The sequence below is a fragment of the Triticum aestivum genome, chromosome 5B (genome assembly GCF_018294505.1).
Source record: "Triticum aestivum cultivar Chinese Spring chromosome 5B, IWGSC CS RefSeq v2.1, whole genome shotgun sequence".
Lineage (NCBI taxonomy): Eukaryota > Viridiplantae > Streptophyta > Magnoliopsida > Poales > Poaceae > Triticum > Triticum aestivum.
Genome location: NC_057807.1, coordinates 675,699,595 through 675,715,161, shown reverse-complemented (window position 1 = coordinate 675,715,161; position 15,567 = coordinate 675,699,595). Strand labels below are relative to the sequence as shown.

The window sequence follows — 15,567 nt, the reverse complement described above, 5'->3', positions numbered from 1 at the left end:
ACAGTAGCTCGGGGCCCACTCCTTGCGCTCGATCTGGCTCGTAAAAAACAGCCGATTTGGCTGTTCCCAGCAAGTGAATGCAGGCTACCAAACAACCTATTTTCATCCCGCGCGGGTCTGGTTGGGCCTAATGCAGGCAACCAAACGCGTCCTTAGTGTATTTGTGTTAAACCAGTATGGACTCATGCACCCTTTATACACTCTACCAAACACTCAAAAGTGGATCGAGAAGGGAACTTTTGCTCTCGTGCACCCTTCATTATTCCAAAGAATAGATGCCAAGTTCAGATATTGTCAGCACCAACAGGCAACAGATGCTTCTACTACAGAATATTCTCAAGTAACTCTACTGATGTATACCATTAGTTGCAGAGGGAGTAATTTCTCATCATCAGTTTGTGTCTATGAAATTGTAGAGTATAAACTGGAGAATTATGTACTGTACTAAAAAACTGACACAAACTGCAGCTTAAACAAGCAAGTTTGAGGATAAATTGAAAGATACAACTGCATGACGAGGGAACACATTTCGATGGGCATAAAACCTGGACGAGTGCATCAATCAAAGTAAAATGATGATAAGAGCAGGGAGAAAACTAATGCAATGAATAAGAAAAACACTGATGCGATTGCTGGACAAACATGAAAAATATAGAGCAAGAAAATAGCAATAAATAATCAGGCAGAGCAGGATCTAACACAAACAACGAACTACCAGTGGATAACAGATATATAATCTAAGTTTTAACATCGATAGACATCAAAACAAAGTGATAGGACATCCCAATAGCAATACAGCCACGACTCAACAGACAGAAAATAATAGTGCAGCTCTCTTAGCAGCAAAAGCAAACTAGACCCATATGATAACAGAACTAAAAGTTTAGAGCTTGTCCTCGAAATCAGATAGAGGGGTCATCTGTTCCTTCAGACCCTTGCGCTTGCGGATCTCCGTGACAAGGGTCGCAGACTGGGAGCCGGCCTCCAAAGGATCCGAAGACATGATGTCCCAGTGGTCGAACACACACTGGGGGAAAGCCTGGCCAGATGTCGCAGCCCTGAGGGTACTTGAGAACCCGAACGACTCGATGACCGGGAGGTAAGCCTTGATGTTGTACAGCGGGGTACCAGGCCTCTGCATCTCCTCAAACACGTGCCCTCTCTTCTGATTCAGAACACCATAGATACCGCCGAGTGCATTCTCCGGGGCCTGGATCTCAACCAGGTACACAGGCTCCAGTAGCCTTGGCTTAGCAGTGAGCTGAGAAGCATAAATGACCCTCCGGGCTGTTGGGATGACCTGACCACCACCCCTGTGAATAGCATCAGTGTGCAGAACAACATCACAGACCTCAAAGCAGATGCCACGCATGTTCTCCTCAGCCAATGCACCTTCCTTCGATGCCCACTGGAACCCAGCCACAACAGAGTCCTTGATTTCATTCAGATACTGCACTCCCTTACACATGTCGACAACCATGTTGGGCCCAGTCGTCTCAGGTCCAAAGCACCAAATCTTCTTGGCGAGATCCTTGTCCCAACCAAACTCCTCAGATAGGATCTTAGAGCGCACCTTAGGATCATCACGTGGGCCAATGCGGCCATCATCAATAGCCTCAGCCAATCCCTCCTCCAATGGGCGAGCTTCCATGTAAAGACGGTTATGCTTGTTGGGGGACTTGCTCATGACAGTGCGACAGGACTTCTCAAGAACAGTCTCACGGAAGGAGACGACGGGAGGGGAAACAATAATTTCAGCACCACCCATGAAGTCCTCCTGCAGATCCTTCAAACAGATTTCAAGGTGAAGCTCTCCAGCTCCAGCAATGATATGCTCACCAGACTCTTCAATGCTACAGAGAACCATAGGGTCAGACTTCGCCAGCCGCTTCAAACCCTCAACAAGCTTAGGAAGATCAGATGCCACCTTGCACTGAACGGCAACACGCACAACAGGGGACACAGAGAACTTCATTGCCCTGATTGGGCAGGCATCAACTTCCTTCTCATTTGTCAGGGTTGCATTCTTGGTGATGAACTGATCCAAACCAACCAAAGCAACAGTGTTACCACAAGGAACATCCTCAACAGACTCTTGCTTCTTTCCCATCCAGATAACAGTACGCTGGACACTCTTCACATACAGATCCTTCTTCTGGCCAGGAACAAAGTTGGGACCCATGATACGGACCTTCATGCCAGTTGCAACCCTCCCGGCAAAAACACGTCCAAAGGCAAAGAATCTACCCTTGTCAGATGCTGGAATCATCTTGGAGACATACAGCATAAGAGGACCATCAGGGTCACAGTTTCTGATAGCATTAGCATATATATCATCAAGGGGACCCTCGTACAAGTTCTCCACACGATACCTCTGTGCCTTTGAGGGAGAGGGAAGGTGAAATATCATCATCTCAAGCAGAGCACGACTGGCAGGCAGCCAAGTTTGCATCACACGCTTCATGAGAGCCTTGCCCATCAAGTCCTTCTCATCATTCTTCATCGTCACACCAAGCTTCTTCAACATTGGCCACAACTTATCCTTCTGATCATTCATGCAGGTGGCTATGATTTGCTTGATTGGCTCGTAGCAGAACTGAACGAAACCTCTCTTGCAGGTAGCTGTCCCAGTGTTCTTGGAGGTCCATTTCTTTGTGGCTGGGTCAAAGAAGTTCTCACCCCAAAGCCTCTCCATCATCTTCGCCTCATCAACTCCAAACTTGGAGGCATACATCTTAGCAAAGTTTGTAAGGGTGAAAGCCCACCCATGCAAACCAGCGGAGAATGCAACAGTCCCCTTCTCTGGGTACACTTGGACATCACCAAGGAGCACATCTTCATATGTTGCCATGATGACATTGGCATTTTCAATGACACGGGAGAAAGTCTGATATGCTTCCTCACCTTCCACTTGAAGCTCAAGGAAGCATCTGTCCATCTTGTTCACGGTGAGGACAGGCCGAATCCTCTCACCAAGAGCTTGGCGCAGCACAGTTTCAGTCTGCACACAGACACCCTCAATACAGTCAACAACAACCAAAGCACCATCGGTGATACGAAGAGCAGCTGTGACTTCTGAAGAGAAGTCAACGTGGCCAGGTGAATCAATAAGGTTGATCAGGTACTCATCACCATCCCTGTCGCCCTTGTACATCTCAAGTGATTCAGGAGTCATCTGATAGAAAAGAGAGATACCCGTGGATTTGATTGTAATACCACGTTCTGCCTCATCTGCACGGGTATCGGTCATGCGAACATCACCAGCTACTTCCTGGGCAATAATCCCAGCTGCTGCCACAAGGGAATCCGTAAGCGTAGATTTGCCTGCACAAATGTAAAAGATACAAGGACAGTGCACAATTTTAGTATTCAACAAAACAAAAAGGATCAGCTTTAAACAGTAGAACACAATTTATATGAACTGAGAACTGAACATATTAACTTCTTAAGAATTAAGTAGTACACAACAGCACAGTACACTGAGACAATCCAGAAACAAGAGAAGATGAAAATAAAACAAACAAGGTACAGTAACATGGCTAAACACAATCTACTGGGAGTCTGGGACAAAGCAAAAAAAAACAGCACATGTATAAGATCATCAAATCAAAGTTATTAAGCACAATGGTGCCAATTTCTGAGCTTATAAATTGCAATAAATACAGTCATTAACATGATCATACACCAAACTGGGTAGATTTTGAAACCTAGGACCCCAAGTTAACAGTTAAACGTCTTATATTAGTTTACAGAGAGAGTACATTTTAAGGTTATTACGTAATTATTTTGAGTCCTGGGACAATGAGGTAACTGAAGCTCTATGACACACGAGATGGAACTAATTAATTAGAACAAAGCTGACAGCTAATTAAACCAATTTATAGAAATAAACAGTTTACAGAATTAAGAACAGACTATAAAAACAACAATCAACAAGTTTCTAGATTATGAGCTCAGCAGTCAAAAACCAATGTTCACTGTTCAGGCACATGCACATACCATGGTCAACATGAGCAATAACAGACATGTTACGGATATTATTCTTTTTGTCCATAATTCCACGGAGCTCCTCCGCGGTAAACTTCACCATCTTGACTGCTTTTGAATATCACACCGAGAATTTAAGTTTCTGTTCAGAGAATGGCAAAGCTATTAGAATTGAACAAGAATCAGATGTGAATGACTAAACATGAATATCCAGCAATGTAATATAATGAATTAATGATTATGTCAAGTAACTGCAACCACAATTGTCTACTCAAAAGTGCTTAGTATTAAAAAACAATCAAGAACAAACACGTAATGCAGAAACACACATCACAGCAAGAAAAGCAATCGACCATGAAAAGTGTCCTTGCAAAAGCTGGTCCTCCACAATTGAAGGGTCTGTAAAACTACGAGGAAGAAACAGGCATGGATTTCACCAACTAAGCAAAATACTTCCAGATCTGTACAACTAACGAAGGGGTGAATAATAGTAAAGCTTCTCAGGAATTGATCTAATCAAGTTAGAAAGGCTTAATAAGTACAGATACTATTAAAAGTGATCTGTACATGAATAAGCAAGGATGTATCCGCTGACCATTAAGTGACCAGTAAGCCATGTAATTTAAATTTCATTATACCACAATGATAATAATCAAATATGGAAGCACAAAACCGAGTACTCCTCAATATGCATAGCTTGACGCCTAATTACACAGGGAAGCAAGCACACATGTAACAACTTCTTTTGCAAGGAATGTATGAGTATTGAGTGGCCAACCAATGCATAAGTAGAGCCCAAAACAAGCCAGATAAATGATCAGATCAGAAAGAAACTAATACATGGGGAGCACTGACAAAACACAAATTGTACATGGTGAGCACCGAGAAAAAACGCAGAAGATGCCCACACATAATAGTTTAGACGAAATAGTCAGATCAGAGAAAAATTCATGCAGAACTCCAGAACTAAAATTACATAGAGAAGTAGCAAAACACACCGACATGGGCATCTCCCATTTTACACATTGAATTAGATTAAGCATGCGAGGCAGTGACATTTATCTCCATTTTGTCCCACGCTGAACATGATAGCAGAAAACAAAATCGACCAGGTTACAGACAGGCAGCAAAGTAAGCAAGCGAGCGAGCAGAACCGTGCAGCCCGAACGATTTCCAACGAATCCCCGTGGACGAACAGCCGAGCGAAGTAGCCAAAACCCAAAAGTACACGATAACAGAACACGAACTGCTCTCTGGAAGAGCACAAGAAACACAGGTCGGCGTCGACCACATAGGAAACCACGGGCGCCTACCACCTAAGCGACCGCCGATAACTAGTGGCCGCACGCAGGAGAAGAAACGACGGGCATCCATCCACGCGAGAACAGATCGGCCCCGGGGCGACGAGCGGGGCGAAGAGAGGAACAGATCTACCACGGGATTGATGGGTATAGAACCCTAACGACGACGAATCCGGCGAACCAGAGCCTAGAACCCAGTGAAGCCGGTCGACTGGGCAGCAGCTAGCAGGCGCGGACGCGGCGGGGAGCTCCGGGGAGAGGCAATCGGAGGAGCGGGGAGGGCGGGGGAGGAGGAGAGGGGGGTCTCTCACCTTGGGGCTTGGCTTCCGCCTCCCGATCCGGGAGGATGAGATGAGGAAGCGGCGGCGGAGAGGGCCTTCGGGTTTAGGGGACAGGGGAGGGGTGCAAGGGACCTGCTTGCGGATATACTGCGTGAGGTGCGAATGGGGGAGACTGCGTGGACTCCGACCACGGCCCAGGAGTGATGAAAGCGGCTGCGTGGACTCAAGGCCCGGCCCAATGAATGGCCCAGATGTGTGAGAACTTTCTTATTAGAAAGAAGTCCATTTTCACCTCAAAAAAAAGTCCATTTCTTGCTCAAAAGAAAATGTCCATTTTTCACACTCAAAATGTTCCCCAATAGACAAATCCCACCCTGAAGCCGATTTTGGTACAATTTTAACCCTGAAATATCTGAAACCAGGTAAATTTGCCCCTTGAGTGGTTTTATTAATTTAGGTGGTTTTGCGAGATGAGGCGTCCTTCTCCTCTCTCCACCGAAGCCAAGCCATGCATAAGCACAAACACAAATACATAGTGAGCATCTCCCGAAAGCAAGTGAAGTGGGTGGAAGCGATGAGGAAGAAAGAGTTGTAGCGTATGTGGTGTGGTACGCCCAGACCGGGGTGAGGAAATGGATGAGCTTGAAGGCGGGAGTCGCGGGTATGTCGGCATCCTTAGCGAAATTGGTGAACGCCCACCGGAGGACGTAGGCGTTGGGTTTGGAGCGGCTGAGTGCCAACCCGACGACGGTGGGCAACGCATCCCCTCTGACCCTTCTTCCTCTTGGGTGGCCATTGGTGGATCTCACATGCCCTATTCATCAGCGAGAGGCGGGGAAATGGAATCGATCCTCCGGATTATCTTTGTATCCCCCTAAACTTGAGTAAATGAAATAAAGCGCGTTGTTCTTCTAAGAAAAAAATTATTACCACCCACCTACCGCCCTACGCACGGCTAAAAAATACCTACTGCCCGGGCCCAGTGATGAAGCGTTGGCCCTTGCATATGATATTCTTGGTGTGTCTCAAGAAAAAAATCCGATATTCATTTTTTTGCGAACTAAAAAATATCTGATATTCTTTGTTGCACATTGTTAGAGCGGGGGTTTCGTTAAGGTGCTACTGCCGCCGCCAGAGAATTTTTGGCCCTCTCGCCTCCAACTGTCATCTTGGCGCTTGGAGTTGGCTCCCAACTTGGACTTGGATAGAGTTAATATGTACACATATAGGATAATAGGAGAGATATAAAATTATGAAGTGTCGGTTTTAAGGAATCTGAAATAGCACAAGGCAGCAATACCTTTAAACCTCCCTCAATATATACTTAGTTTTCAATGATATTGGAGATAATATGTCCATGGCGAGCAGGAATTTTTTAAAAGGTCTCCAAATCTACTTCCCCTACCCTTTTCTCTTTCATCACCCCCACCGAAGAGAAAAATTCAAAAACACTCATCCCATAAGTAAAGGAGGATGCAATAAATGTGATATATTACCGCGTGGTACACGTGGTTAGCAAAAAAAAATGTGATATATTCCACGAGAGCCAGTTATGTGTTTATGGTAGAAAACAAACACCACACATGAAGAAACGAATGATGGCCAGAAAGATGACATGCACACATACACAGGAGATAAGCATGACAAGCAACAAGAGATGTAAGTCACCACATTAAAAAATAGAGTCTATAAGACATAGAAGAATCACAAGAACAAGTCTGGTAACTCTTGACACATTGGGACGATCCTAGTTTAGTGAATCGTTATTATCTCCCATCAGGACCAAGACACCAACAATAGAGAAAGAAGACACTAGTACGGTGGCTGAGCATCTTATTTGAGATCTTTGGTGTGAGTGTGTGACCCTGACTGAGGGGGTGGTGAAGCAACAACCTTCTCGCCCTCGGCCTTGTCTGCAGGGGTACCGGTCATGCGAACATCGCTAGCAACTTCCTGGGCAATAGTCTGAGCAGCTTCTACAAGCGTATTCGTAAGCGTAGACTTGCCTGCAAATATGTAAACAAAATGTAAGAACGGTGCTAAATTTTGTTATTCAACAAAATGAAAGCATCAGGTTTGAACAACTGAACACAATTTATATGAAGAGACGATTGAAAATTTAGTAGGCGCAATAGTGAAGTACATTGAAACAAAATAAGTTGACTACTCATATCAAATAGCAGAGCTTACAAATTGTAATAAAAACATGATCGTGAGTACACTCCAAATTTGGTAGATTTCAGCCCTTGGCACATATGTAGCAGTTATATTAATTTTAGCTTACTAAACCTTAAATCAATCATATGACAAGAAAACAAAATACGATGGATTGATACTTTCAGGGATGGAATTAAGTACTTCATAATAACAAATTTGAAAATTTACGCACTTTTTAGATTTAATGCAATATAATTAAGAACATGCTATGAAGACATCAATCAACGAGGATCTACAATTTAAACTTAAAGTACGAGGCCACTGCGCACTGTTTAGGCACATACCATGGTCTGCATGAGCAATAACAGAGCTACTACGGATGTTGTCCTTCTTGTCCATAATTGCACGGAGCTCCGCCGCTGTCCACTTCACCATCTTGACTATCACGGTGGTAAGATAAGTTCCTACTCAAAGAATAGCAGAATTCTTTTTGTAAGTAATGTTCGAATGGCAAGACGGTGTAGAGGGCTGCATGCTTTGTAGCAGAATCGTATTAGCATGCACAAGTGCTGACAGCATTATTATCGTGTAACTACCACGGTAAAAAACAAGCAGTGCGATCGATGCACTGGACGTCAGAGTCAAACTCTGAAAGAGATGCAACATGCAACCAACCATACACTGAAAGAAAACACGTAATAATTTAAACGAAATGATCAGATCAGAAATCCATTCATGCAGAAAGCCTGAATTGAAATTACATAGAATAGTACTAACACGCACCATATGCATATATCTACCCTTTGAAAAATAAAATTTGATTACACTAAGCATCCGATGAGAAGAGAACGAACAGAGAGCAGAACCGAGCAGGTCAAGGCAAGCAAGTGAGCGAGCACTATATTAGAGCATCTTCAACGGCGGCGCCAAAAGACACGCACGCGAGGTAAAATGCGCATTTAGCGCGCGCGGCAAGGTTTCACGCTCTCCAGCGACGGCGGGAACAATCACGCGCGGTAAACGTTTGCACGCGCGCGGAGAAAGCTGGCGGGCACGCGGTAGATTTGGCGCGCCGCTTCGCGCGCGCCTAGAAAATACGGCGATCGCCACGCGCTCCACCACACTGCCACGCGCCCATTTCCCCCCCGCCTCCTCGCCGCTTTCACCGCTTTCTCGCCGCTTCGTCGCCGCTCAGCGCCCCGCCACCACCGCGACACCATGCCGCCGCGCCGCCGCGGATCTTCGGGCTACCGCGGCGTCCGCGAGCGCCCCTCCGGCGCCTACTACGCCGAGATCCGGTCCGGCGACGTCCGCCCCGGTCTCGGCACATTTGAGACCGCGCACGAGGCCGCCCGCGCGTACGACGCGGCGGCGTGGCGCCTAGGGAGGCCTCGCCCGCAGTTGAACTTCCACAACGTCTACACGCGCGAGCAGGCGCAGCGCGTCGCCCCTCCGCCTCGTTTGATTACAGACCAGGACCATGAGGACCACCGTCGGCGGCAGCACCGCCTCCTCATCGCCGAGGAGGACGAGGGAGCCATGGCGGAGTGGCGTTGGCGCCACTCGGAGGACGTTGCCGCCGAGAACGCCTTCTGGGCGGAGAGGACGGCAAGGCGCCGCGCAGAGCGTGCCGACAGGCGTCGGCGTAAGGCCCTGGCCATATTTTAGAGCGATATTGTCGAGGCAGGCGGGACGTCGATCTTCTCCCCCGACGATGATCGTTGGGATGACATGTGGCTCGATACCTCGAACAACACCACCGAGGATGATGGTGATGATGAGAATGACTGGGAGTAGGTTTTAGTTGCACCGTAGTTTTATCAAGTTGCACCGTAGTTTTTTTTTATCTAGTTGCACCGTAATTCTATCTATCTATGTTATGAACTATGTAAAATATCTTTGCATCGTTTTTTTATCTATGCTATGAACTATGTATCATTTTTTATCTATGAACAAAATTATCGAAAAGAATGTTCGTGCGACAGAGCGCGCGCTGCATTTTAGCGCGCGCTGCATTTTAGCGCGCGCTACAGTTTAGCGCGGCTGCTGGTGCCAGCGCTGCGCGTCACGCCAGACCTGACGATGGGCGCGCTGCAAACAAGTTTTTAGCGCGCCGCGTGTTCAGCGCCTGTTGGAGATGCTCTTATATTCCTACGGCATGAACATTCTGGCGGAACAAGTGAATGAACTGTGAACAGTCTACCGGCAATATATACAGGAAAAAAAAAGTAAAGAACACCATACTAGAACGACGGATCCAGGCATGTCCTGAACATCTGCGACAACTTAGCGACCAATGCACGAGGATGAACGACGAGCGTCTATATATTTACTCCTTCCGTTCGAAATTACTTGTCGCGAAAATGAATGTATCTAAACGTATTTTAATTCTAGATATGCGAACGAAGGGAGTACATAGGGAGTACGTAGCAGCAGGACTAACGATGGCAGATCTACTATGTTCAGAATGATATGCCAACGAAGAAGAAGCAGTCAAACGAGGGCTGGCTCACCTTGGGGTTTCGCTCTCCCGATCCGAGAGATGAGAAAATGAGGACTTTGAGGAGGCGGCGGCGGCGGCGGCGGCGACGACGGCCGAAGGTCTGCTTTATAGGACGGGTGCTATCTTGGACTAGGGCCGTGAAGGAGACCGGCCAGATGGAATGACGGCCCGGCCCAAAGTGTAGTGTTTTCATTTTCCTCTATAAGAAAGAGTGTAGTGTTTTCATTTTGGCTTCTGCCACGACGCGATGGATGCGTACACGCGATGCATTCCACGCCGTGTACTACCTTAGCTGGATCGATGTTATCATGAACTTGTGCGCACACGGACGAACGACCGATCAAAGTGTTGAACCGGTCGCACTTTAAGCTCAAGCACCGGGCGTTGTAATATTGGATTTTTAGGGCCTGTTTGGGTTATCTTTTTTTAGATTTTTTTCTCAAATACGCATGAGAAGAGTGCGTATCATTCATTATAAAAGAAAGGGTACGAAACCCATGTCCACCTTTACAAGCTTATTTACATGCGGATTTATCGCCTACCCTCCGATTACAAAAAGCAACTACTCGCTCTCATTCCACGCTACAAGATCTACATCAAACCCTAGGTTATCCTCCTTAAAGAGCCCCGCCTTCGCCCAAAGCTGTCCTTCCTCGTGAATCCGCTGCATGGAGCGTTGAAATGATGGCGTTGCTCCATTAAATACCACATCGTTTCTATGTTTCCAGATTATCCACATGACTAGAAGGCATTTAGCTCTGTGTGCTTTGCGGTTAGCCGAGGCATCCTCCTGACGCAAACACCATTGCTCAAGAGATTCCCCGTGTCTGGGCTGGAGCTCCACCTTGTCAGTAAGTCTGCTCACCGCAAGCCAAATCTGCTTCGCAAAGCTACACTCCATCATCAGGTGCTGCATAGTCTCCTGTTACTGATCACACATGGGGCAGGCTGCCTGGTGAGGTAGTCCGCGCCGAGTAAGCCTATCCGAAGTCCAGCACCTATTCTTCAGAGCCAGCCAACTGAAAAAACGACATCGGAGAGGTGCCTTGGATTGCCATATGAAGCCCGCAGTTGGTGATACCTACCGCCGGAGAACCTTGCTGCATAGGCCGAACGGGTTGAAAAACATCCACTGCTCTTCCATGCCCAGCACACAACGTTCGGAGTTTCATCGTCGAGTGCAATGGCCGAAACTCTTGTCCATAGGAGGAGGTACTGATCCCTCCGGTGACAGCTCCATGCCAATATGCAGTGCCCAACTGCCATCCCGCAATACCTCGGCCACCAACTTAGACTGTCTCACTCGTTTTGGAACCCGACCGTATATTACCGAAGCTATATCTCTGACCCGCGAGCCCTCGATCCATCTATCTTCCCAGAAAAGAGTGGATTTCCCATCTCCAATCGTCGTCCACGCAGCCGCATCCACCAGGGCCTGTGACTCAACCGGTATAGTAATCAGGAAGTCAGCCCAAGGTCTTTCCTTATCAGATTTCTTCAGCCAAGCCCAGCACACCCGAAGCGCTTTGTTAAGCCAATGTAGATTTGGGCAACCCTAGTCCACCAGCCCACTTGGGCGTGCAAACTTCCTCCCAAGCAACAGGATAGCTTCCCCCATCAGCCTCCTTTTTACCGCACCATAGGAAACCTCTACATATTTTGACTAGAGCCGCCAACGTCTTTGCCGGGAGATCAAGTGCCATCATAGTGTGAATAGGTATAACACAAAGAACTGATTGGACCAGCAGTAATCGGCCACTCTTAGGAAACATGGCCGCCTTCCAAAGTGGGAGGCAATCCACAACATGATCCATCAAGTCCTGAAGTTGAGCTGCCGTGGCCTTCCTTATCGTGAGGGGTATGCCCAAATACTTGCACGGAAATAGCGAGCTCGAGCATCCAAGGGTGGTGGACACCCACTGTATCTCTTCCTCGGAGCAGCGAATTGGCACTGCTGCACTTTTGCTCATGTTGACAACTAATCCCGAAGCTTGCCCAAAAAGATGAAGAATTGCTCCACAATTGTTTGTTTCCACCTCGTTGGGTTTGAAGAACACAATCACATCATCCGCAAACATTGACACCCTATGGTGCAACCGAGTCCGAGTCAAGGGTGCAAGCAACCCTCGCTCCGTGGCATGCTTAAACAAAGCAAATAAGGGCTCCATGCAGAGAATGAAGATCATGGGCGAGAGGGGGTCTCCTTGCCTTAAGCCTTGACAAGCAAGAATTGGTTTTCCAGGGCATCCATTGATCATGATCCGTGTGGAGGAGGTGGCTAGCAGTCCACATATCCACGCTATCCACTTTTTGCCAAAGCCAAATCTCCTTAAGACCTCGAGAAGAAAAGGCCAGCTGATGGAGTCGAAAGCTTTGGTAATATCCAACTTAAGCATAACCGTCAGGGACTTGAGAGCATGTAATCTCCTGGCCATGCATTGGACAAGCATAAAGTTATCGTGGAGGGATCGACCCTTGACAAAAGCGCTCTGGTGCTGCCCAACTAGCTTTGGCAAGTCCTCCACAAGTCTATTGGCCAGTATCTTGTCGAAGATTTTGATTGGGCCACTGATAAGGCTGACCGAGCAAAAATCCTTGATATCCATGGCCCCGGCCTTCTTTGGTAGAAGGGAGACAAGGGCTTTGTTCACTGCCCCCAAACCACACATATCTTCTCTATGAAAGTGCTCAAGTGCCTTTGAAAGTGCTAGTTATCGACTAGAGGGGGGTGAATAGGCGATTTTTATGAAAGTCTTCAAAACATGGGAGTTTCGAAGATTAACAGGAGAAACAACACTATTCGTATGCAGCGGAAGGTAGACTACACTAGACAAGCCATAGTCAAGTATTCAATGAAGTGAAAGCACGAAGACTATTAGCAGCTAGGTAGTAAGGATCAGGGTGGAAGATAGTATGAAGCCAATCAGAACAAGTAGTCACACAGTGAAGTCAAACAGGCAGAGTAATCAGGCATTGACTTCACAAAGACAAACTGTAAGTAAGGAGAGTAAGAGATAGAACCAGTGTGTTGTGAAGACAAGGATTTGTTCGACCAGTTCCAGTTGCTGTGACAACTGTACGTCTGGTTAGGGAGGCTGAGATTCAACTCAGAAGACCACGTCTTAACCTTATTCCCCTTGAGCTAAGGACACACAGTCCTCGCCCAATCACTCTGGTAAGTCTTCAAGATAGACTTCTAAACCTTGACAGACTTCGTTCACCGGCAATCCACAATGACTCTTGGATGCTCAGAACGCGACGCCTAACCGGCTGGAGGATTCACAGTCCTCAAGTGTAACAAGTCTTCAGATCACGCGGACAGAAAGACTTCAGTGATGCCAAACACTCTCTAGGCTCTAGGTGGTTTGGGCTTTGTCCTCGCAAGGATTCTCTCTCTCAAAGGCTTCGGAGGTGGGTTGCTCTCAAACGACAAAAGCCGTATCTAACTCTGAGCAGCCACCAATTTATGGTGTAGGGGGTGGGCTATTTATAGCCACTGGGCAACCCGACCTGATTTGTCCGAAATGACCCTGGGTCACTAAGGAACTGACACGTGTCACAACGGTCATATCTCAAACACACGCGACAGCTTGACTTGGGCTACAAGTAAAGCTGACTTATCCGACTCTGGATAAGGTTTGTTCTCATTGTCTTCGCTCGAAGACATAGGATTTGGTTGAGCATCACTTCAGTCACTCTGACTTTGTTCACTTGGACCCCACTTAACAGTGCGGTGGTTCCTATGACTCAACAAAGAAGAAAAGAAACAACGAAACTACTAAGTCTTCGCGCTCCATAGTCTTCACTCGATGTCTTCTTATGTCATAGTCTTCAGTGTGAATGTCTTCACGTACCACCATTATCTTCAACGTCTTCATACATTTTTAGGGGTCATCTCCGGTAGGTAAACTGAATCAAGGGGGGACTACTACATGTGTTATCCTGCAATTCACACAAACACATTAGTCCCTCAACCATGTTTGTCGTCAATACTCCAAAACCAAACTAGGGGTGGCACTAGATGCACTTACAATCTCCCCCTTTTTGGTGATTGATGACAAACTGGTTGAAGTTTTCAACGGGGATATAAATATGTGAAATTGTAAAGGATGAGGTATTGTCTTTGTAAGTAGCAAAAGGCTCCCCCTGAAGATGTGCATATAAATGATTTGCTTTTGGAATGCAAATGCACATGGCAGGTTCTACTTGTGGAGATCCTCTTCAACTTATGAAGACAATTCATCATGCATGATCTGATGTAACGAAGATAATGACATGCATAATGAAAAATGGACGTCTGCAAAAATGATTTAAGCGCGGAAGTTATCGTCGCACATGCGGAATTTATCATCGCATCACAAAATAGCAAATAAGTAGCAGATGACCATCGAGTTTAAGTGTTACAACTCAGAGAACCAAATGTTTCAAAAGCAAGAGTTGTAAACACTAGGCAAAATATAATGCAACCGCCCATATGAACCCACTTGAAGACTATCAACTCATAGCTTCTCCCCCTTTTGTCAGTAAGGACCAAAAAGGTTTGAAGACAGTGAGCCTCTACTTGTTCCCAGAAGGAGTAGGAGAGAGTGTAGGGTTGGTGTCGAGGTTTGGCGGTGTAGACGAACTTGGAGCAGTGTCGATACGCGTTGGAGGTGGCGAAGTAGCATCATCTTGATCATCGATCACACGAGCATTCACAGTTGCAGCAGAAGAGGAGTACTCTGAGTCTTCAAGAGATGGAGTGCGCCACAGAACATCATTTTCTGGGCGGAGTGGAATCAAACTTGAATCTTTCTGAGAAGCCATCGTCCTGAAGATTGTCCTCAGCACACATAAGCATCAACCCTTTCCATGTGCGTCGACAGTTTTCATGTGTGACAAAGGCATTCTTGGTTGCTAGGTTGCGAATGCGGTTGACGTCAGTCATGATGCTTTGCATCTGGCGCTTGAGCCAATCATGATGCCTATCCTATTTCTGATGCAGGCCAACGAGAAGCTCTCGGTCATTGAGAACACGAGATCGCTTTCGAGGCCGTTGAGCAATTGTGCTGTTAGTGGTTTCGGTTGGGGCACGGTGAGGTGCACGTGTAGTACCAGCCAACGGATAGACTCGAGTGGCAGCCAGCACACCTTCAATGGGCTGAGTGAAGCTCTGACGATCAGCGTTATGAAGATAAAGTGGCTCTTTGTCAGGCTCTGGATAGATGGCTTCAACAGACATATCAACATCTGGCAAGAAGACAATGTGGTTGCGTGCAGATGGTTGATAGTTGAAAGCAGAGTGAAGCTTGATCAGACGCATGATCCATGGAGCATAGAACTTTAAGCCAAAAATATC

General features: G+C 46.7%; 2 protein-coding genes across 2 annotated transcripts; both read right to left on the bottom strand.

The window, feature by feature from the left end:
• Positions 1 to 695: 695 nt before the first annotated feature.
• LOC123114120 (elongation factor 2) lies at positions 696 to 5,751 on the bottom strand. The gene is made up of 3 exons (XM_044535487.1): positions 5,600 to 5,751; positions 4,000 to 4,129; positions 696 to 3,324 (listed from the first exon to the last, which is right to left on the bottom strand). The coding sequence occupies exons 2-3, from the start codon at positions 4,088 to 4,090 to the stop codon at positions 884 to 886; spliced, it is 2,532 nt and encodes an 843-aa protein (XP_044391422.1). The 5' UTR covers positions 4,091 to 4,129; positions 5,600 to 5,751; the 3' UTR covers positions 696 to 883.
• A 1,478-nt stretch (positions 5,752 to 7,229) lies between these two features.
• Positions 7,230 to 10,391, bottom strand: LOC123117586 (elongation factor 2). Its single transcript, XM_044538311.1, has 3 exons — positions 10,240 to 10,391; positions 8,071 to 8,190; positions 7,230 to 7,575 (listed from the first exon to the last, which is right to left on the bottom strand). The coding sequence occupies exons 2-3, from the start codon at positions 8,159 to 8,161 to the stop codon at positions 7,403 to 7,405; spliced, it is 264 nt and encodes an 87-aa protein (XP_044394246.1). The 5' UTR covers positions 8,162 to 8,190; positions 10,240 to 10,391; the 3' UTR covers positions 7,230 to 7,402.
• Between the last annotated feature and the right edge of the window lie 5,176 nt (positions 10,392 to 15,567).